Source organism: Nycticebus coucang, chromosome 1, assembly GCF_027406575.1.
Source record: "Nycticebus coucang isolate mNycCou1 chromosome 1, mNycCou1.pri, whole genome shotgun sequence".
Lineage (NCBI taxonomy): Eukaryota > Metazoa > Chordata > Mammalia > Primates > Lorisidae > Nycticebus > Nycticebus coucang.
Window position 1 is genome coordinate 163617408 of NC_069780.1, and position 24265 is coordinate 163641672.

Here is a 24265-nt window from a genome sequence, read left to right on the forward strand (position 1 = left end):
TGTTATTGTTTTCACTTTTACACAGCACTGCTGCTAACCTTAGCCACTCTACTGTCCACAGGCTCATTGTCCACATACACTTGTCAGTATGAGAAAACAGGAGAAACTCTTGGTCTCAAGAGTTTCAAAATGCGTCTCCTTTGGTTGGACTTCGGAACCCAGGTAACCCATCTGGACCAAAACCCTGAGCGCAGACAAACAATACTTGTGCCCCTTCCTCCCTTTGTAAATAAATACCTTCCATGACCTGCTGGACCTGCCCGGCCACCTCACTTGGAGCTGCCCAGCAAGGAAGAGCATGTCAGGCGGCTGGAGCTTTGCCTTTGCACTCTGCGTTTTAGAAATAAGTGCCCTGGCTGCCGATCCTACTCCCAGGTGAGCATGGCCGCTTTTCTGTTTGCCTCTGGAATTTCACTGTGGATCAGTATTTCAAGGCCTATTTCTTAGCAGCAAAGTAGGTAAAAATGTTAATCTATGGGCAGAGCCTGTGGCTCAAGGAGTAGTACGCCGGCCGCATATACCGGAGGCGGTGGGTTCAAACCCGGCCCCAGCCACAAAAAATTTACCCAAAAAAATGTTAATCTACATTGCGTTATGGAAAGCCCCAGAATTAAACTGTAAAAAGAGGTCAGAAAATACCTAGGGCACAGTTTGTGAGTTTTCTTTAGAATCCCCCCTTTCTGGGGATTTCTTCTAAACAAGGCATTCAAATCTTAAGGTTGAAATATTCTTTAAACACTTGGGATTATGAAATAAAGCTGGTTTTCACCAGTATATGATAAAACTAAGTTTATGGGTGCCTGATGTTTGAGAAGTTTAAAACGGAGAAAGTTAATCTTTCCCTCACTCTGCCTCAGTGTCTAATACCTTAGACTATTGGATATACGGCCCCTTTGCCTCTATGTTAGGCAAGGGTTAAACATTTTGCTTCTCTTTCTTTTTTTTTTTAGCTTATAAACAACAGATATTTATTTCTTACAATTCTAGAGGCTGGGCAGTCAAAGATCCAGTAGACAGTAAATCTTGTGCTGGTGAAGGACTTTTTCATGAATAGCAGCTTCTAGCTGCGTCCTCACATGGTGGAAGGAGTGAATGGACTCCCCTGAGTCTGTTTTTTTTTTTAATTAAAATTTTATTTATTTAGTAAGATTTTATGTATACTTCTAACTTAGAAATATGAATTTTTTATTTTTTATTAAATCATAGCTGTGTACATTAATGTGATCATGGGGCACCATACACTAGTTTCATAGACCGTTTGACACATTTTCATCACGCTGGTTAACATAGCCTTCCTGGCATTTTCTTAGTTATTGTGCTAAGACATTTACATTCCACATTTACTAACTTTCACATGTGCCCTTGTAAGATGCACCGCAGGTGTAATCCCACCAATCCCCCTCCCTCTGCCCACCTTCCCCCTTCCTCCCCTCCCTTTCCCCCTTCCCCCTATTCTTAGGTTGTAACTGGGTTACAGCTTTCATGTGAAAGCCATAAATTAGTTTCATAGTACGGCTGAGTACATTGGATACTTTTTCTTCTCTTTCTTGATGTCCCAAGTTGTATCCAGAGGCACATTTTGTTTAGGGTCATTGAGGCTCAGGGTTCTATTTCTCCCATTCAAGAACAATCACCATGATACAGGCTGGTCACTCATTCCGCTCAGCAAATATACTTTTTATCCTAATTGGTATCACAAAACCCATGCCAAGTCCATCCAGGAAATAAGTCACCCAGACAATAAGTTCTCACTGAACACCTACATAGTACTGAGAAACACCGGACGCTGGAGTTAGATGAGGCCTGCTTCCTTCTATCCTGGAGTCCCAGGAGAACACACTAACCTGTATGTTCCCATACAGTATGATCTGTTCTCATGATAGTACTGAAATGGAGGGTGCCAAAAAATGTGCATAATTTAAGAAAGGAAAAAAATGGTAATACTCAGTAGGTACCAATAACAAAAGATGAATACAAGTCACGTTTGACTTCTGCAGTTCAAAGAGGTGATCAAAGTATATACATAATATATATAATCCATAGATAACATCTCTTGTGATGTGTATACATGTTTTGTCATCCCTGGTATCCCTGACTTCAACAGTATAACTGGAGGGAAATGTCTGCCCAAACACTTCCTCTGCCAGACGTAACTGTGCCCCCATCCAGTTCCCCTTTGATCATTTGACTCCCAGTTTAACCAAATTCTTTTTTGGACTCTAATGTCCATCTCCAGCCCGTCTTTGCCTGCCTTTCTGGGGTGGGTGGAGGCCTGCATTCAGCCTGGCCCCATGCATCCAGAGGTTTGTTCTCAGGGACACGTCTTCCAGAAGGGGTGCCATGAGGTGCTGCCCAGACCAGTGCCAGCCTGGGTGAGATGCTCAGGCAGACTTTCCTTCATCCCATCACTTCCTCCTTCTGCGTTATCTACAAAGCATCATACCAGTCAGAAAATATTTGTGTTTAGTGGTCATCTGGGTACAAAAGGGATTTGAAAGGGCAATTACTCCAAGTTGCTTTAGCCCTCAAACTTCACCTGACCCCCATCTTCAGTTTAGAAAAAAGAATAATTTAAACAACCCACGTTCTTGGATCATGGCTCCTGCTGATCAAAAATGAACTGCTGTAGGGAAGGCTTCGGTTGCTTTGAAGTCGAAGTCTGGCCCCCTGGGTCCTGGCCACACTCAGCTGTTTGAGGGAGGACCGGAAAGCCCCTCAGCTGGGTCTCAGCTGTGAGCAGCTGCAGGCAGAGTTTGCTTTGGCTCTGTGGGTCCCACCACTACGCCCACCAGAGGTCATCAGGTTCCCTGCTATGAACACTGGGTGCTCTGCCCTTTGACTGAGGGCTAAGGTCAAAGCACAGTGTTCAGAGACTTCGATCATGAAGTGACACAAATAATGTGCTTGAATAATAGCTAACTGGGATCTGCAAATGGTTTTTAATAATGTAAGTTTGATCCAAATGGAGTGCTCTTCTGGAGGTAGACTCCCCAAGCTCAGGTCAAGGTGCCTTACCAACTGTGTCAGTCTGGGCAGGTTGCTTGGCTTCCCTGCACGTCAGTGCCCTCATATAAGATGCTGATTATATTAATCTCCCAGGCCTGCTGTAACAAAGCCACAAACTGGGTGACTTCAAACAATAGAAATTTAGTTATGGAGGCTACAAGTTGAAAGTCAGGGTTTCAACAGGGCCATGCTCATTCAGAGACCCTGGGTAAGGTCCTGCCTGGTTTCTGGTGGTGCCTGGCAGTCCTTGGCTTTCCTTGGCTTGTAACTACATTATTCCAATCTGTCTCTGACTTCACATCCACTTCCCTTTATGTATTTATATATATATGTATATATGTATATATATACATATGTGTGTGTGTGTGTGTGTGTGTGTGTGTGTGTGTGTGTGTGTGAAAACTTCCCTCCTTCTGGGTGGCACCTGTGGCTCAAAGGAGTAGGGCGCCAGCCCCGTATGCCAGAGGTGGGGGGTTCAAATCCAGCCCCAGCCAAAAACTACAAGAAAAACAAAAACAAAAACAAAAAAACTTCCCTCCTTTTTAAGGACATACTGAATGAAGGTCCATCGTGATGATTTCATCTGAACTTGGTTACCTCTGTACAGACTCTATCTCCAAATATGTCACATTCTTATTTGGTAGCACGGGGCTTAGGATTTCAATAGATCTTTTGTAGGAGTGGAAGACAAATGCAATTCTACTCATAACAGATAACTAAGACAGCATCTACCTGATAAAATTTTTGTGAACATGAAATCATTATACAGATATTATAATTTACTTATAACATCTGTGTTTGCTACACTGTAAGAACTCAACGAATGTCAGAGTTTTTTATTTAGTTTGTTAGTTTTAAAAAAAATAACCTTGCTGCTGCTTTCACTTGGGTATGCCTCTTTGTTTTGGGGCGGGAGGGGTGGAGTGACACCTGGCCTTTGGAATCATATGGCTGCAGACATTTCATCTTACTGGTGAACTGTTGGGGATTTCTAACTATCCTTATTTTTACAAAAACTCATGTGCCTATGAAAATTTGCCATGAGGAGAACATCGTCTCTTATGTTTCTCAAGGTAGAACAGAAGTGTGAAAAAAACCACTTTGAGAGAGAGCTGTACTCAGAGTATAGCTTCTGGAGCCACGTGGCTGGGGTTTGAATCCAGACTGCACAATTTTCTAGCTATTTGAGGTCTAACAGTTAAGTTTGCAAACATGTCCTAGAAAAAGTGCTACATATCTCATCGCTGGATATCACTACAGTCACCTTGGAAGTATTCCCCTTGGGAAGCTGTGAACGTGCCCAGTCCACCCTTCAAAGCATTTTTGGACCTCTTTCTTTGGAATGACCATCAGAGCTGTCATCGTATGGCACATGCAACAACAATCATGAACACCATTCAGCAAGACACCCCCACACAATAGATCTAGCACAGCTGTGAGACTCTGATATACAAAGGTTATGAAGCCTTACCGAGTTATTTACACAGTGCTGTGAATGTAAACACACAGTAGTAAGTTTGAGAATTTAACTGTCAGACCACTTATATGCCCTAGGTAGATTCCTTCCTTACCTTCTCTAAACCTGTTCCTCACCTGCAAAATGGAAATAATAATGTGACTTGCTATGAGGAATACCTGAGACAATAAATACAAAGAGTTTGGTGCAGTGTCAGGCAAACATTAAGTCTTCTATGAGTGCTGTTATCATCATTTTTTCCTTTTTGCTTTGTAAACAACAAAATATTCATGTGGTTCAAAGGTCAAAAAATATAACAAGGTATACATTGAGCAATCTTGTTTCCCCACTCATCACTTTTCATGAAATGTGTGTTATCAGGTGTAAAGTACTTAAAACATCTCTGCCCCCCACCTCCCTCTTCCTTTACAGGTGATCACATATATGAGTTACTTATTATCCTTCCCATCTTTCTTTTGTAGATTAAAGCACAGAGTCATATATAATCTTTTTTTATTAATTTATTTATTTTTATTGTTAAATCATAGCTGCGTACATTAGTGCAATCAAGGGGTACAATGTGCTGGTTTCATATACAATCTGAAATATTCTCATCAAACTGTTAAGTCATATATAATCTTATTCTCTCCTTTTCTTCTACAAACAGGATGATTATACATGCTATTTTGCAGTTTCCTTTTTTTTTTTTTTAACTTTATATTATATCCTGGAGAACTTCCCATATCCGTATGAGGAAGCTTCCTTGTTCTCCTCACAGCTGATGAAATTTCCATTGTATGAATGAACAGCTAAGACAACCTGTCTCTTATTGGGGAATATTTGGGTTGTTTCCAATCTTGTGTACTAGACATAATGTTGCAATGGATATCCTTATTTGCATATTATTTTGTAATTTCACTGGTATACCTGAGAATTAATTCCCAGAAGTGATATAAGTGGGTCAAAAGGTAATTACCTTGGTGACTTTGCTAAAAATCTCCCCATTTGTATTATTTTTACTTTTATCAGTAGGAGATGAAAATGTTTGTGTCCTAGAGTCTTGCCAAGAGTAGCTTCAGGCCAATTTTTGTTATTTGTCAGTCTCATAAGCGAAAAATAGTGTCTTGGTATAGTTTTAATTTGCCTTTCTCTTGTTGAGTCAGGTTACACATTTTTTCATACATTTAAAGGCCATATGTATGTTTTTCTTCATAAACTCTTCATATCCTTTGTCTTTCTTTCTTTGGGTCTCTGGTCCTTCTCTTAGAGATTTCTATGATCAGTTTGTAAATTAGTTTTACCTTTGCTATAAATTATAGATGTTTTCCCAGTTTGTCATTTATCCTTTGACTTTATATGCGGTATGTTTTAATTAAGTTATAATGCTTATACTTAATTTAGTCTTCACTTTTCAAATAGCTGGAAAAGAGTACTTGACTGGGAGACAGATACTGCTGTGTAACCTGAGGGAAACTCCTTACCTTCTCCGTGGTTTAATTCCTCATCTTTAAAGTGTGATAGTAACAATGCTAGATGTTTCAGGGCTGATCTAACTTTAAGTAAGATAATGAAGATAAAGGCTTAAGGGAAGAGTTCCTGACTCAATCAAGTACTCTTAAATGTTAGAACTATCACTTAATCTATTTTAGTTAAATTTATCTCAACAATTTGGAAAAATACCCAAGCATCCATTAATAGCAAAGTTGGGCTCAACATACTGAAGATATTCAAAGTGTCAGTTTTTCCTCCTTCTTTTATTATATTCACCTGTACTTTTCATTTCCATAGTCAATATACAGTAATAGATGTTTATTTATTAACCACTATTGCCCAAATATGGTCATTTGTTTATTCATCTATTTAGTAGAGCAAATAGTTACCAGGTCTGCATCATGGGCCAGACTTTGGGTCAGGAGCTGCAGTAAATGGTAAACACATCATGGAGTGTCCCTGTCCTCCCTGGACTTACAGTGCAGCAAGGAGCTCTAACAAGGAGCTGGCAATTGCACTGCAGCCAAGTTCTTGGAGTGATGCTGAGGGAGACGTGCTCCTGTGAGGCTTTCCTAGTCCATGTATGTACTGGCTTCCTCCTCTCTGGCCTAACTGAGGACTTAGTTCCTTTAATTCTGACCCTCCTCTCCAGCAACATCATTTCTCTGTGTACCAAATCACTCCACCAGCATGCAAACTTGGTACAATGTTCCTCTTATATGCTGCCACAGTCCTCTGCATTGCTCTAGACACACTCCCTCGCATCCCGTTCCATGGTTGAAATATCACTTACATTCCGACAATTCCCACATTGGCGTCCATGGTGCAGATCCCTCCCCGAGCCCTGTGTCCACCTGCCTACTCATCATCTCATCTTGACATCCCAACAGGCAATCCAAACTCAACCATCCAAAACACAACTACTGATTTCTCTACCCATCCCCACCCACCCTGCACCATGATTTCCATGTTACTTGTGTAAAACCCTGGGAATTAGACTTGACTCCTCTATCTGTATCATTTCCACATGGAACCTAGCAGCAATTCCTGCTGGTACTACCTTTAAGAAACGTGGCAAATCTGGCCACCTCTCCTTGTCTCCATGGGGACCCCTCTAGCCAAAATCACTATCATTCCTTCCCTGCATCCATTCTTGTCTACTCCCCAATAATCAAGTCCCCATCCAACAATGAGTGAAATTTTTAGAAAACACAAATCTTGCTGTTACTTCTGCTCTCAGACCCCTCCAAGGATTCCCAACAAGTTCAGAATCAACTCCAAACTCCAGTCCAGACGTACGGGTCTTTGCCCTCATTTTTCTCTCAGCCTGGAATGCTTTCTTCAGACCCTTACATAGTTTCCGCTCCAAATTCATTCAGGTATCTAATCAAACATCACCTCCTGTCCTCTGCATTTTTTGCTGTGTAACAAACCATTCCAAAACAGTATCTTAAAACAATAGCACTAATTTATTTTGCTCATGATTATGTGGGTTACCCAGGCTCAGTCAAACCATTGTTGTGGGTCTCCCATGTGGTTGTAGCTCATGGTGGCTGTGGCTGGAGTCATGTTGAAGGCCTCTTCTTCGGGGCTGAGAAGATTCAAACAACTGGGGAGCTGGAGACTGGACTGAGGGTATGTGGCTTCATACATAGTGGTGCAAGGCTCCCAGAAGAAACATCTTTAGATAAACTCATAGACCTTGCATGGCCTCTGTAAGCTAGCCTTAATAAGAAAAATAAACAGGACTTAATTAAACTGAAAAGCTTCTACACAGCTAAGGACACAATAATCAAAGGAAATAGACACCTTCAGAATGGGAAAAGATATTTCCATGTTACGAATCTGACAAAAGTTTGATAATTAGCATCGTAGAGAACTCAAATTAATCGACAAAAAAAGAGCAAGCAATTCCATCTATTACTGGGCAAGAAACATGAACAGAACCTTCTCTGAGGAACTCAGACGAATGGCTAACAAACATGAAAACATGCTCATTATCCCTAGTTATCAGAAAAATACAAATCAAAACTACCCTGATATCACCTAACCCGAGTAAGAATAGCCCACATCACAAAGTCCCAAAGTTGCAGATGTGAAGAGAGGGGAACACATTTACACATTTACACTATTGGTGGGGCTGCAAACTAATATCCAAGCCTCTTTGGAAAGAAGTATGGAGAATCTAAATCTAAAAACTCAGACCTCTGGCTTGGCACCTATAGTTCAGCGGCTAGGGTACCAGCCACATACACCAGGGCTGGGCAGTTTGAACCTGGCCCCGGCCTGCCAAACAGCAATGACAACTACAACAAAAAAGTAGCCGGTGTTGTGGCAGGTGCCTATAGTTTCAACAACTTGGAAGGCTGAGGCAAGAGAATCACTTAAGCCTAAGAGTTGGAGGTTGCTGTGAGCTGTGATGCCACAGCACTCTACCGAGGGCAACATAGTGAGACTCTGTGTCAAACAAAAAAACAAAACAACAAAAAACCTCAGACCTCCCTTGTGATCCCACAATCCCACTACTAGGCATCTATCCAGAAGAAAAAAAAAATCATTCTATCATAAAAATATTTGTACTAGAATGCTTATTGAGACTCAATTTACAATCATCAAGATGTAGAAACAACCTAAATACCCAACAACTCAGGAATGCGTTAACAAACTGTGGTCTATGTATACCATGGAACACTATTTAGCCATGAAATGATGGTGACTTTATGTCTTTTGTATTAACCTGGATGGAGCTGAAACACCTTCTTTAATGGGCACAATATAGGGCGTGTGGCACATCTTTTGGATGCTGGACACAACTATAAGAGGGATTCTACCTAACAAACTCAAATATTATGACCTAGTTGTTTGTACCCTCACATTAACCTGAAATTAAGAAAAAAAAAAAAAGTGTTGCATTTCTGCATTGTATTATCAAGGCAGTCACAAAGGCCCAGCCAGTCTCAAGAGAAGGGCACATTTTGACAGGAATGTCAAAGAATTTTCGGATACATTTTTTTTTCTTTTCTTTTTTTATTGTTGGGGATTCATTGAGGGTACAATAAGTCGGATACATTTTTAAAGCGCTACTCTCCTCCCTCCCAACTGCAGTCCCAGAGCATTCTCTGTCCTCTTACTTTGCTTTGTTTCCCTTCATAATACCTATGTCTTAACAGCTTGTTATCTTTCTGCGTCTCACACTCTAGAATGTAGGCCCCATGATGGCAAGGAAATTGTCCATCTTGTAGCCCCAAACACTAGAACACCTGCTGCCACGTAGCAGGCCCTCAGTAAATGTTGGATGTCAGCTCCCTGGGAGCACTTGAGAGAAGCTCTCAAATAAAATTTGAAAAAAAGTTAGTGTTGGACACTCTTATTATATTTACTTTCCATCTTGATGAATTACATGAACTAAACATACTGGCAGACCCATCCGTTATAAATGTACTCTTAATTGGCTTATGTTTCTCTACTCATAGCATCCACGTCATCTTGTTTATTGACAGAGAGATTGTTTTATACAATACGTGCTTTCCTGCCTGGGCTACCACAGTGTCCCACTGTGAGAGCTGCTGCTGAGATTTTCTTTTTTCTAGAGCTAGAAACTTCTCTTCATGGCAGGATGATGGGCCTAGGTGTACATGATCAGTGGCCCTTTGTTTAATGCACTCGTGGCCTAGAGTTAGAACTCCTGCCATGTGAATATACATCACTTTGATCTAGAGGGTGATTTTAAGCTGAGATGGAAACACTTGGAGATACATTTTACTTGATAAGCACATTTCATCTAAGAATCCAGAAAATGCTTTACAGATACTTCTTCACTCAGCCTAATAGCTCAGCAGGGTGACAGGCAGGTGGTGAGTGTTGTATATATGCAGCCCTTGAGCTACAAAAGATTATCTGCTGAGTGAGTTAAAGAGGCTGGGGCGGGTGCTGGGCTCAGAAGGGGAAAGACAGAAGGAGCTATTCAAGACCACTGATCTCTTTTCTTTTCTTTTTTTTTTTTTTAATTAAATCATAACCGTGTACATTGATGCATTTATGGGGTTCAGTGTACTGATTCGATATATGATGTGAAATACTTACATTGAACTAAGTAACATATCTATCACAATTATACTTTTCTTAATAGTTCTGAAATGTAATATACCATTGCATTCCAAAACTATTTTTTAAAATGAGTATAATTGTGATGGATGTGTTACTTAGTTCAATGTAAGCATTTCACATCGTATATCGAAGCAGTACCCTGAACCCTATAAATGCATCAATGTACGCAGTTATGATTTAATAAAAAATAAAGAAAAAAAGAAAAAAACTTAAAATTTTTAACATACAAAAGAAAGAACAGTATAATAAATCCCCATATTAAATCCCCCCCAAAAAATAGTTTTGAAATGTACCTTTGCATCATGCACATTATGTGTGGTCCCTGCAAATACCCTCCATCCTCCCACTACTCCCCCCACTTCCTCTTTCCTTTTCCTAGAAAGTATACTTTCTAGACTATACTTATGTTTTACCATTCATATAAACGTGTAGGTGACTATATATTGATTTCATAGTACTATTGAGTACATTGGATACTTTTTTTCCCCATTCTTGAGATACTTTACTAAGAAGAATATGTTCCAGCTCCATCCAGGTAAACATAAAAGATATGAAGTCTCCATCTTTTTTTATGGCTGCATAATTCCACAGTGTACATATGCCACAATTTGTTAATCCATTCATGGGTCTTATGGGCACTTGGGCTTTTCCCATGTCTTGGCTATTATGAATTGGGCTGCAATAAATATTCTGGTGCAAATGTCTTTATTGTAAAATAATTTTTGATCATCTGGGTATATACTTCATTGAAGAATCGCAGGATTGAACCGTAGATCTGCCTTAGTTTTTTGAGTATTCTCCAAACTTTTTTCTAAAAAGGTCATATTAGCTTGCTTTCCCACCAGCAGTGTAGAAGCATTCCCTTCTCTCCGCATCCACACCAACATGTATAGTTTTGGGATTTTGTAATGTGGGCTAATCTTACTGGAGTTATCTCAGTGGATTTGATTTGCATTTCTCTGATGATTAAGGATGATGAGCATTTTTTCATGCTTTTGTAGGCCACGCGCCTGTATTCATCCAAGAAGTTTCTCTTCAAGTCTCTTGCCCACATAGAAATGGGGTTATTTGTTCTTTTCTTATTGATTCATTTGAGTTCTCTGTGGATTCTAGTTATCAGACCTTCGTCACAAGCATAACCTGCAAAAATCTTCTCCCATTCTGAAGGTTGTCTGTTTGCTTTATTTACCGTGCTTTTGGCTGTGCAAAACCTTTTTAGTTTGATCAGATCCCAGTAATGAGTAATGGATTGTTGGTGTTGTTCAATTGCCTGGGGGGTCCTCCTCATAAAATAATCTCCCAGGCCAATTTCTTAAAGTGTTTTCCCTGCACTCCCTTCTAGTATTTTTATAGTTTCATGTCTTAAGTTTAAATCTTTTATCCAATGAGAATCAATTTTTGTTAATTGTGAAGGCGGGGGACCACTTTCAGTCTTCTACAGGTCTCCAGCCAGTTGACCCAGCACCATTTGTTAAATAGGGAGTTTTTCCCCCACAGAATATTTTTGATAGGCTTGTTGAAGATCAAATGGTGAAAAGTAGCTGGGTTCATCTCTTGGTTCTCTATTCTGTTACATAAATCTACCTGCCTGTTTTTGTGCCAGTACCATGCTGTTTTGATCACTATAGATTTATAGTATACCCTGAAGTCTGGTAATGTGATACCTCCTGATTTGTTTTTATTTCTGAGTAATGTTTTTGCTATTTGACTGTTTTTCTGATTCCATATAAAATGAAGCAGTATTTTTTCAATCTTTTTAAAGTATGACAATGGTGCTTCAATAGGGATTGCTTGGGGTAGTATAGACATTTTAATAATGTTGATTCTTCCCAGCCATGAGCATGGTATGTCTTTCCATTTGTTAGCATTTTCAGCTATGTCTTTTCTCAGAGTTTCATAATTCTCTTTATAGAGATCTTTCAGTCCTTCGTTAGATAAATTCCCAGATATTTCATCTTCTTTGGCACTACGGTAAAAGGTATAGAGTCCTTGACTATATTTTCAGCTTGACTATTGTTGGCATATATAAAAGCTACTGATTTCTGAGTATTGATTTTGCATCCTGAGATGCTGCTGTATTCCTTGATCAGTTCTAAGAGTTTTGTAGTTGAGTCCCTAGCATTTTCCAGGTATAAGATCATATCATCAGCAAAAAGTGAGAGTTTGATCTCCACTGACTGTATATAGATACCTTTGATCACCTTCTGTTGCCTGATTGAAATGGCTTAGACTTCCATTATTATGTTGAATAGCAGTGGAGACAGTGGGCATCCTTGCTTAGTTCCTGATCTGAGTGTAAATATTTTCAATTTTAGACCATTTAATATGATATAGGCTGTGGGTTTGCTATAGATGGCCTCTATCAGTTTAATAAATGTCTCTTCTATGCCTATTTTCTTAAGTGTTCTGATCGTGAAAGGATGCTGGATATTATCAAAAGCTTTTTCTGCATCAACTAAGAGAATCATATGGTCTTTGTTTTTTATTTCATTGATGTGATGTATTACATTTATAGATTTGTGTAAACCAAATTTATGCAAATTTGAACCAACCCTATAACCCTGGAATAAAACCAACTTGATCATGGTGTATACTTTTTTTGAAGTGTTGTTGAATTCTGTTTGCTAAGATCTTATTGAATATTTTTGCATCAATATTCATTAATGATATTGATCTTTAATTTTCTTTCTTTGTTGGATCCTTTCTTGGTTTGGGAATCAGGGTGATATTCGCTTCATAGATGTGTTGGGAAGTATTCCTTCTTTTTCTATGCTTTGGAAAAGGATGTATACTATAGGTACTAGTTCCTTTTGAAATGTTTGATGGAATTCAGATGTGAAGCCATCTGGTCCCAGACTTTTCTTTTTAGAAAGATTTTGTATTGTTGATGCTATTACAGCGATTGATATAGGTCTATTCAAGATTTCTAATTCTTTCTGGTTGAATCTAGGAAGGTGGCGGGCTTCCAAGTATTGGTCCATTTCCTTCAGATTTCCATATTTCTGGAATAGAGTTTTTGTCATAATCATTGAGGATTTTTTGAATTTCTGAAGTGTCTGTTGTTATTTCTCCTTTATAATTTCTGATAGATGATATTAGAGATTTTACTTTTCTGTTTCTGGTTAGGTTGGCCAAAGGTTTATCCATTTTATTAATCTTTTCAAAAAACCAACTTTTTGTTTCATTGGTCTTCTGAATGATTCTTTTGTTTTCAATTTCATTTAATTCTGCCCTAATTTTGGTTATTTATTTTCTTCTGCTGGGTGTGGGGTTGGAATGTTCTTCCTTTTCCAGTTCCTTGAGATGATCCATTAAGTGGTTGGCTTCCTCTATTTCTGTTCTCTTTTCTTTTTTTTTTGGCCGGGGCTGGGTTTGAACCCACCACCTCCGGCATATGGGACCAGCGCCCTACTCCTTGAGCCACAGGCACTGCCCTATTTCTGTTTTCTTGATGAGAGCTTCTAATGCTATAAATTTCTCTCTTAGGACTGTCTTAGCAGTATCCCACAGATTTTGATAATTTGTGTCTTCATTATCATTTTGTTCTAAAAATTGGATGATTTCCTTCTTAATCTCATCTTTAACCCAGCTGTCATTCAGCCTAAGATTATTTAGTTTCCATACCTTTGTTTAAGAATGAAGATTCCTGTTGCTGTTCAGTTCAACTTTTATTCCATGGTGATCCAAGAAGATATAGGAATAATTTCTACACTTTTAAATTTGCTGAGGTTAGACTTGTGTCCTAGGATATGATCTATTTTGGAGGATGACCTGTGGGCTGATGAGAAGAATATATTCAGTATATTCAGTTTTATGGGGATGAAATGTTCTATAGAGATCTGTTAAGTCCATTTGTTCTAGGGTCAGTTTTTTTTTTTTTTTTTTTTTTTTGCAGTTTTTGGCCAGGGCTGGGCTTGAACCCACCACCTCTGACATATGAGGCTGGTGCCTACTCCTTTGAGCCACAGGCGCCACCCTAGGGTCAGGTTTAAGTCTAATATTTCTTTGTTTATTTCCTTCTCGGAGGATCTATCTAAAACTGTCAAAGGGGTGTTAAAATCTTCAACTATTATAGGGCAGGAAGATATCAAGTTGTTCATATTCATTAGGGTTTGCTTTATAAATTGAGGAGCATTCTGGTAGGGTGCATAAATGTTAATTAGTGAAATCTCTTCATGTTGGGTATTTCCCTTGACAAATATGTAGTGACCATCCTTATCTTCCTTAATCTTTGTTGGTTTAAAGCCAATTTTATCTACAACTAAAATTGTACCCCCTGCTTTTTTTCTGGTTTCCATTTGCCTGTATTATAGATGTCCATTCCTTCACCCTGAGTCTATTTTTATCCTTTAAGGTAAGATGAGATTCTTATGTACAGCAGATATCTGGTCTGAGTTTATGTATCCAGTCAGCCAGGCTGTGCCTCTTTAGAGGACAATTTAAACCGTTCACATTAATTGAGAGAATTGATAAGCCTGGTTGTGTTTTGGGTGTCAGGATTTTCGGATGTCCAGTGGACATTGTTAATCCTTTCACCACTGTGGAAATTGGGTTTTGTTTAAAAAATTCAAGTGCGTTTACTTTGGTGGTAGAGCATTGTGATGGTCTTTGTGGAGGATGGGTCTGAGAATATCCTGAAGAACTGGTTTAGTTATGACAAATTTCTTCACCATGTCTATGTCATTAAAGTATTTGATTTCTCCATCACAAATGAAACTCAGTTTAGCTGGTTACAGGATCCTGGTATGAAAGTTGTTTTGTTTTAGGAGATTCAAGGTTGATGACCATCCTCTTCTGTCTTGAAACATTTTGGCTGAGAGAGCTGCAGTCATACTGATATTTCCCCCTTTGTTCGTGATGCTTTTCTTATGTCTGGCTGCTTGCAGAATTTTCTCCTTCATCTTAACTTAGGCAAAGTTAATCACAATGTGTCTAAGAGATGCTTTATTTGGATTGAGTCTTGCTGAGGTTCTTAAACTGTCTGCTATCTGAAGTTCTGAATCTCTTGCAATCCTTGGGAAATTCTCCTCCATAATCTCTTGGAGTAGAGCATCTGTATATGATTGTTTGATCTTCTGGAGTAATCCCACAACTTTCTCAGAAAATGATCAGTTTTTGCTCTCCATTTGTTTGCCTCTTTGAATGTTTGAGAATGTTTAGAAGCTTTGTCTTCAGTTTCAGAGATCCTTTCTTCTGCCTGGTCAACTTTATTACTGAGGCATTGAACTGTATTGCAGAGCTCCTGGCCTAACTTTTTCATTTTCTTGAGTTCTGCTATCTCTTTTCTCATTATGTCCATGTTTTTGGTGACTTTGTCTTTGAAGTCATTAATTTCTTGAGACAACTTTAGAACTACTCTTTGGGTTTCAATTTCTAACTTTTCTTCCATTCTATTCATCTTATTTGAAATCCATATTCTGAATTTGATTTATGACATTTTGGCCAATTGTTTATGCATGGCATCCTCAGTTGTATCTCCTTTGTCATTCCTTGGGGGGTTGATCTACACTGGTTATTCATGTTGCCAGAGTTGTTCTGTTGGGTCCACACCATGTTTATTTTCCACTATATGGTTATTAGAATTGGTAGGGTGAGATTGAGTTAGTGTTCCCAGGTAGTAGACATAATCAGCTCCTTAGCAAAGCCCTAGGCTTTTTAATTGTGGCTTATCTCCTACAACCTTACAAAGGCCTCTTTCATTCAGAGTTTTGACTGGAGACTCTGAGGATCTACTTGGTGAGATAGTGCAAGCTAGCTCTGTTTTGATATCAGCCAACCTCTACCCTATCTTAAGAAGCTATGATATTAGGTTTAAAATCTCAGCTGGGAAGATATTCAGACAGCTGTGGCACCCAGGCCCCATCCTTCAGTTCTTTTCCACTACAGAACTTCCAAGGTCAACCTCAGAATATCCCCAGGTGGACAGCCCCAGACACAAATTCTGATGAAATTGTCTCAGGCAGTGCAAACCCTGCTCAACAGACAGGGATCTAAGGGTCTCCAAAAGCACAACTGGAGCCAAGGATCCATGGCTCTGCCTGCCAGACTCAGTCCACACTGTTGACCACTTCTCTGGTCACAGGCCCAGTTGGAGCCAGGGACCTCACCCCCACCCAGTGGTCTTAGTCCACACCTGGCAAGCCTCTGTTTGCTGGCTCTGTTGGAGTCAGGGCACCATGCCCTGCCTACAGGTCTCAGACCATACCCGGCAAGACTCTGCTCACTGACCCAGCTGGAGTCAGGGGACCATACCCCTGCCTGCTGGTCTCAGTCCACCCCCAGAGGCTTGCCAGCTCTTTTGGAGTCAGGGGACTATGCCCTTCCCCTCAGATCTTGGTCTTCACCCAGCAAGCCTCTGCTTGAGGGTTCTGTTGGAGTCAGAGGACTACACCCTTGCACTCAGGTCTTGGTCCACACCTGGCAAGCCTCTGCTCACAGGCCCAGCTGGGAATGAGGACAAACCCAGCCCCCTGAAATCAGTCCACCACTCTTCTGCTGTGGATGCCATCAGAGCCGGGAGTTCTGCACCCCCTCCCACCAGACACAGCCCAAACCAAGGGTCAACACCACCACTGGCCAGGCAAAGTCATAACCAGAGGACTGCTCCACCTCCCACTGAATATCCCTTTGTTCCCACACCCTCTTCCTTCCCCATTTTTCACAGATTTCATCCTGATGGTCGGCGGTCCACTCTATGCCCATATCTCTCAGGAAAAGACCAAACACTTTGCAAGGGGAAGAACTTCAGAGCACCATGGGAGGGAGGAAGGGTGGACTGGGTTTTTGGAATTGTGGGGGGAAATATCTGTTCAATTCTATGCCTGGTGCAGTGGTGTCTAGGTTCATAAGTGAGACCTCCCTGGAGAAAGAGACCTCGTGTTTAGCAGCTCTCTCCAGTGAGGTAAAATGAGAGGTCTTTTGTCTACTGATCACTGGTAGAAAGCCCATGGCTGGCCTCCCACCTGGGGGGGGGGGGGCGTCTCTCATCTAGTTGATAGGATTTATACCTGTAATTTGTTTTCTTGAATGTTATTCCTTGGAGTTACAGTTTGCTGAACTTAATTCTTGGCTCAGGTCCCCACCTTTGGCTTCATAGAGTCCAGTTCTGTCTGTTTTTTCTCCTTCTGGTCAGGACCCTCTGCCATGTGTGGCTACCAGTTGGCCATTTCCCCAGAATTCTCTCTGGTCTCTTTTCTTAATGTTTATGTGGCATATTCATTCAGGAACACACTCTTTCTGCATGACTTCTTATTCCTTTCTAAGAATTCCCATGAGTTCTGCCTTTATTGTGCCAGTGGTCCAGTGAAGGCAAAACAACCAGGTATAAAAAGCATTTTCAATTTATTTTTGCCTAACTTGACATCCTTTAGGTGTGAACTTACAAATAGATCCAGGCAAGAATAAGGCTGTCCAGATGATGTTCTTTACCTATGACTGCTCTATTTTATAAAATACTTGCATTCTTATTAGCTTCCCATGTCTTAAAATGTCTAAAATCATGAGGCTATTATATTCAGAAATTATTGAATAAGCTATGACTACTTAGCTTATTTTAAAGAGTATTTGTGTTTGGAAAACTCAAGGTGGTACAGGGTCAGGGGAAAACTGGACAGGTTTAGGAGTACAGAGATGTAGATTCTAAATCCAGTTTGCTACTAATTGTCCAATTTTGAGTAAGTACTGTAATTCTCCATTTTTAGTTTCCCATTTGTAAAACAGAGCTATACTTAATAAATTTACCAATCAAAGGTAAAACAAATGTTTAATGAGAAAAGGAGCATCAAGAATTATCCAATAAAATTAATAGACAAATACAAGATATTTCTTTTTTTTTTTATTGTTGGGGATTCATTGAGGGTACAATAAGCCAGTTAAGATATTTCTTTTCTTCTTCTTTTTTTTTTCTAGAGTCTCACTATGTTGCTCTGGGTAGAGTGTGGCATCACAGTTCACAGCAACCCCCAACTCTTGGGCTTAAGGGATTCTCTTGCCTCAGCCTCCCGAAGTAGCTGGGACTACAAGCACCCACCACAATACCTGGCTATTTTTTGTTGCAGCTGTCATTGTTGGTTAGCTGGTCCCGGCTGGGTTCAAACCCACCACCCTAGGTATATATGGATGGCACTGTGACCACTGCACTATGGGCGCTGAGCCTAAGGTATTTCTTAATCAAAAAACATTTATGAGTGCCATGGGCTGCGTTGTGCCCCACCGCCAATTAGTATGTTGAAATCCTGACTCTCGGTACCTGCTGGTGTGACTATATTTGCAGTTACAGTTTTTAAAGAGGCAAGTAAGTTAAAATGAGATCATTAGGTTGGGTCTTATTCCAGCATTACTGAGATCCTTAGAAGAAGAGGAACATTTGGACACAGACATGATGGAAGACCATGTAGACCATGTATAAACACCAGGAGAAGGAATCCTCCATAAGCCAAGGAGTGAGACCTCAGGTGATTCTACCACACCTTGATTTCAGATGTCTAGCCTCAAAAGTATGAGAAAATAAACTTATGTTGGTTAAGCCCCCCAGTGTGTGGTACTCTATTATGGTAGCCCTAATAAGCCAGTGAAGTGAACCAGAAGGATGTTACATCCTATTCCCAGAGCAAGGGTGTAATCTGTAAGGACCTCCCTATAAGGATGGGTTGGGTCATTCATGGAATAAATTCAAATCACAACCCAGGAGGGCAATAAAAAAATGAAAGATAAGGAAAGATCTGAAGAGTTGTACTAAGTCCAAAGTGTGAGTTATACCTCCAGAACAGAAAAGGAGTCCTTAAGTTAGAAGCTAAGCAGAAGTGAGTAAGTGTGAATACAGTTGGTACAGGACTATTATTAGTGCAGGGGAGGTCAGAAAGTGGTATATAACAATGCTAGTGTCCTCCGAGCAGGGCCCAGTTGCTTAGGTGTGGGAGAGATTCTGTATTTCCCCAGCACAGGACTGTAGCTCATTCTGGAGTATTTGCAGTGAGTGTTTCCTTCCACAAATCATCCTCCAGCTAGTACTGCTCTGAACCAGCATTCACTGGAGCTAGGTTGGGCAGCAGGTGACAAAGATGAAGGTTTCTGGAAGTCAGGATGTAATCTCTCTTGGAGAAATGCTGAAACAAAATGTTAACACGATAATCTAAATAATCAATAAATATAAAAGAGATGAGCAGGAACAGATAACCCCATTCAAGACAATAGCACTCATATCGAAGAAGTCAGATGGCATTAAAAGATCCACAGAGATGTTTATAAAGCCTAGAGTCATACTTGAAGCCAATGATAGCCCAGTTCAGTGACATTTTTAAGTCAAGGATGGCCTCAATTGGTTAATGGTATAATGAGTACCCTACAGCTGCTGGAGATTTCATGAATTTCTACCAGATGTTGCCAAGGAGTATTTTTTAATATTGTTTTAACATGAGAATCACGTAGGTAGCTTTTCTAAGTCATTGATGCCTGTTGCCCATCCTCAGGTAGCCTGATTTAATCGATGTGGAATGGGAAACACAATTTTACAATTCCTATTTTTAATATCTAAGGATTATGATATGCACTTGGTAGGGAGACCCACTGCTCTAAGGGATAAAGGTACATCTGCTATTGGCTCTTAAAGAGGTCTGGCAGCTCCAGAGGAAGCTTTAGTTTGATGGAAACAATCTGGGAGAGAATTTCTCATCCATGTGGTTTTAGCTGTACACTAATACTCAGATTTCCAAAAAAGCAGGTTCTCTTGGAGATGTGGCAGTCTGTGTAATGCATTTTTAACCTGTACTTTTATAAAATAGAAGCTCATTGGGCCTCGTGATACTCTGAATGGTATAGGCAAGGATTGGGCTTACAGCAATGCTATCTTTGGTCATGAAGCCTGCCTTAATGACAAGCAAGGTTTGCTCAAAAACCATGTGGGTGGTTCAGCAAGAGAGCACACCCTTGAGAAATACGGGCCTAGATCTGCCCCAAACCACATGACGAAGGACTTTCTTCCTCCTCTTTCACTTAATTATTCCCTCATTCTTTTTTTTTTTACATTTTTTTCTTTTTTTTTATTGTTAAATCATAGCTGTGTACATTAGTGCAATCGCCTGTACCCATTCTAAGATGCACCATAGATGTGGCCCCACCCATTACCCTCCCTCCACCAAAAACTCCCCCCTCCCTTCCCCTTCCTTGGCCCTTTCCCCACAGTCTTGTGCTATAGTTGGGTTATAGACTTCATGTGAAAGCTATAATTTAGCTTCATAGTAGGGCTGAGTACATTGGATACTTTTTCTTCCATTCCTGAGATACTTTGCTAAGAAGAATATGTTCCAGCTCCATCCACGTAAACATGAAAGAGGTAAAGTCTCCATCTTTCTTTAAGGCTGCATAGTATTCCATGGTATACATGTACCACAATTTGCAGTCCATTCATGTATTCCCTCATTCTTAAAAAAAAAAAAAACCACTTCATGGGCTGCTACTATTTTCCAAGTACTTAATATTCAAGCTGAACAACATAGAAAAGTCCCAAGCTCACTGGTACTTTTAGCTAGAATGTGAACTCCATTGTAGTTCAGAACCATGGGTTTTGTTTTGCTGTGTTGTTATGAACACCATTATATAAATGCTTACCCAATAGTTGCAATTCATAAATATTTGACGAGTGAATAAGTATGGATAAATGGATTAGTCAAATGAAATATGAAAACAAGATGCTCTAACAACATGTTCATAGAAAACTAATCACACTAGGAGGTTAAGGAAGGTTCTTAGAACAAAAAACATACAGCCAAGATGAGATCAGTGTGGTGAATAGGGAATAGACCAGGTAAAGAAATGAAGACATGAGAAAAAGTCACTTATCTTGACCATTTAAAGTTCAGTGTGGCTAGAGTTTAGGTGGAGAAAAATGAAGTTGAAAAATGAGGAAGATGATTGGCCATACAGAGCTTGCTAGGCAATGTGTATTAGTTTCCTGTTGCCACTGTAACAAATTACCACACACAAATTTATTATCTTACAGTTCTGGACATCAGAAACTTAAAATGAGTCTCACTGGGCTCATCAAGGTGGCCCGCAGGCCTGAACTCTTTTATGGAGGCTCTAGGAAGAATCCTTTCTGTGCTATTCCAGAACTGCCAACATTCCTTGCTCATTGCCTCCTTCTTCCATCTTCAGAGGCTGCAAGAGCAGGTGAAATTTGGAATCACCAAAACATGCTTTGAATTTCTCCTGCATCTTCTTCTGTTTTCACATCTCCCTGACCCACTATTCTGCTTTTAAGAGTTCATGTGATTAGAGTGGGTCCAGACAGACAACACAGGATTATCACCCCTTTAATCACACCTGCAAGGGTAGCATAGGTTCCAGGGATTAGGGCATTGACTTCTTTGAGAGTCATTATTCTGCTTGCTATACTATGTTAGAAAATTTGGACTTTATTACAGGAGTATGGGAAGCTACAGAAAGATTTTCAGTAAGGGAATATAAGATCAAATTTGAATTTTTAAAAAATCCTTCTGGATGTCTTGTGGAAACTGAGTTAGACAAACACATTTTTGTAGTCATCTAGGGGAGATGTAATGTTAGTGCACAGATATCTGAAAAAGATGAAGAAAGATGGGCAGATTTCAGAGTCACTTACAAGGCTATAAACAATAGGTTTGAGTGGTTGACTAGATGTCGGAGATGAGGCTGGGACATGCTGGATTATGCAAGCAGCACTCAGGTTTCTGGCCAGGATGATTGCATAAATGAATGTGCCATTTACCATGATAGTAAATACAGTGTGGGAGCAGCTTTGAAAGAAGAAGAACAATGAGTTCATTTGGGGATAAATTCAGCTCAGTGGGTCATGAAGACATCCAAGTCCAGAGGTCTAACTGGGAGTTACATCCAAAAGTTTAAAATTCGAGAGAGATATCAATTTGAGAAAGATTTCAGATTTCTCTCAAGGGGTCATTGCATAAACATGGAAACCTACACTCTTGGAAAATGTAAAAAGAGAGAGAGGTCTAAGGACAAGACTTTCAGGAAAAAGGACTATCGGAGGAGGAGCCTGTATAAACAAGCTGGAATACGAGGCTGAGAGGACAAAGAAGGGAAAGAAAGAATCCAGTGTCACTCGGTCTGAGGGAGCAGAGTACAGTAAAGGGCAAGAGCGGCTAGCGCATGGAATGCTGTGAAGAAGTCACCAAGATGAGGCCTGGGAGGGGGCAGAGGGCCAGGTGGCATCATCACTTACTTGGGCCAGAGCAGTGTTCACGGGGTGGGAGCACTGAGTGGTGACTGGGCAGAAAACAAGAGACCAGGGCACAAACTACTTTTTCAATTAACTTGACTGAAAAAGAAGAGAGCATTTAGAGATAGCTGAGGTTGAGGGAAGAGATGAGACTTCCAGTTTTTAGGTGAAAGAGAAACATCAATGTTTTTCTAGCAATTCCTTTAAGAAGTGTCATTGTACAGGGCAGGAGGGGGATGGGAGCAGCTGCAAGAAAATGTGTGTTTTATTTGCTCATGCATTGGTGTGTACGTGTTAATATCACAAACATGAGCAAATTACATGACAAATGGAAAGGAGCTGGTCATGAGGGAGAGTGGAAAGCGGGGGAGATGTGCAACCACTTGGAGAACCCAGAAGAAGCTGGGTTCCAAGGCTTTTGTGGAGGGATTGGCCTCACCTGACTATCCCTCTGGTATTTCACTCTAAGAAAGAAAGATGCCAAGTCTGGGAAGTAAGAACAGGGAGTGAGTTTGTAGAATTCTTGGTGGTGGCATCTCAATTTTCTTGGGTTTTTTTTTTGTTTGTTTGTTTTTTTCTCCCTGTCATTTAATGAGATAATTACCCTAAGTGGTGTTGCAACCAGAAGAGATCCAAATGATGAACCAAGAAAGGAAAGTTCAAAATTAGAAAGCACTTCTGAGCATTGGCTCGGGGGTGGGGAGAAGGGAAGGTCCTAAGTGCCAAAATATATAATGTTAAAAGTCAGAAAGACCAGGAATAAGTCCTAAAATGGACAGCAAAGCAGTAAAATATTCACTTTTGGACATATCGAATACCAGAAAGGAGAAGCCTGATTTATGAGGTGCTTGTTACAGGAATGGCTGGGCCATTGGCTTAAATTTTCTAGAGAATTAGGCAACTCAAGGCTGTGCCAAACTCTTGGGGGATGGGAGTGGGTACTGTGCCGCCTTGCTGTTAGATTAAAAGTTAAATAACAATACAGTACAAGAATTAAACAAAGAGATGACCTGAAAATACATATCGGTCTGCAATCAAGTGTCAAATGAGAGGTACAGTCAATGGGATAAGTAGTATGATTTGGAAGGGGGTAAAGTGGTAAATAAACTGGTTGTGAAGACTTCTTGGAAATAGACAGACATCATAGTCATTATAAACTGACATGTCCTATTATCTTAGTAATGTCCCAGAGACGGAAGAAAGGAGTATCTCCCCATCACCCATAGACTGCAGAATGAGCTCCTGGAGTGAATGGTCACAATGTGATCCTTGCCTCAGACAAATGGTGAGCACTCATCTCCATCCCTCTGACCTCTCCAGGTGGAAATTGCATTGCTGGCATCTCCAGGGAAGTGTCTATGATGCAGGGAAATCTCAGAATTGAGTTCCAGACCCAGAAAGAGAGATGAACATATAAGTAGTGTATGTGGTTAACCTTGCCATGAGATCTGAATGTTGCACAGGAAACTAAATGAGTATCATAAGGTCTGGTCTTCGGTATTAGAGAATGCAAAATCTAGAATGCTAAATGTTACTTTCGGTAACATTCTTGCTGCTTCTGCCACTTCTATCTTAAAACCATTTAGATTTAGAGGCTGCAGTGGTGTGGATACAGCTTGAGAGCATAATCCTTTGGGGGGGTTTTGGCATTAGGTATTCTAACCTTTCCAGCTGGTTTTGTGCAGTTTCGTTCAAGGAGCATTGAGGTGTTTGGACAATTTAAGGGGAGAAGCTGCACTGACTCCCTTGGAGACAGACGACAGTGTGTGCCCACTGAGCCCTGTGACAAGGTGGAGGAGGAGGACTGCGGAAACGACTTTAAATGTGGTACAGGTAATCTTTGTGTTCCAATTACTCATTTTAGGTTTCTATGTGCTCTGATGAGTGGAAAGGAAAAATCATGCTTCTAGACACTCAGATTTCCAAGTGTGAAAAGGCCCCCAACAAGGGCCATCTACATATACGAAAAAATTGTAATGCGTTTTTCTGGT

At 40.3% G+C, this 24265-nt stretch overlaps 1 protein-coding gene across 3 annotated transcripts in view; it reads left to right on the forward strand.

Moving 5' to 3' along the window:
* Positions 1–219: 219 nt before the first annotated feature.
* The window catches only part of C9 (complement C9), a 69578-nt gene continuing 45532 nt past the window's right edge, over positions 220–24265 (forward strand). For all 3 annotated transcript variants that reach the window (XM_053591820.1, XM_053591809.1, XM_053591830.1), the window contains exons 1-3: positions 220–375; positions 23454–23559; positions 23960–24107. In XM_053591820.1, the coding sequence (XP_053447795.1) occupies positions 299–375; positions 23454–23559; positions 23960–24107 (331 nt within the window). In that variant the 5' untranslated portion in view covers positions 220–298. The remainder of the gene's footprint in view (positions 376–23453; positions 23560–23959; positions 24108–24265) is intronic.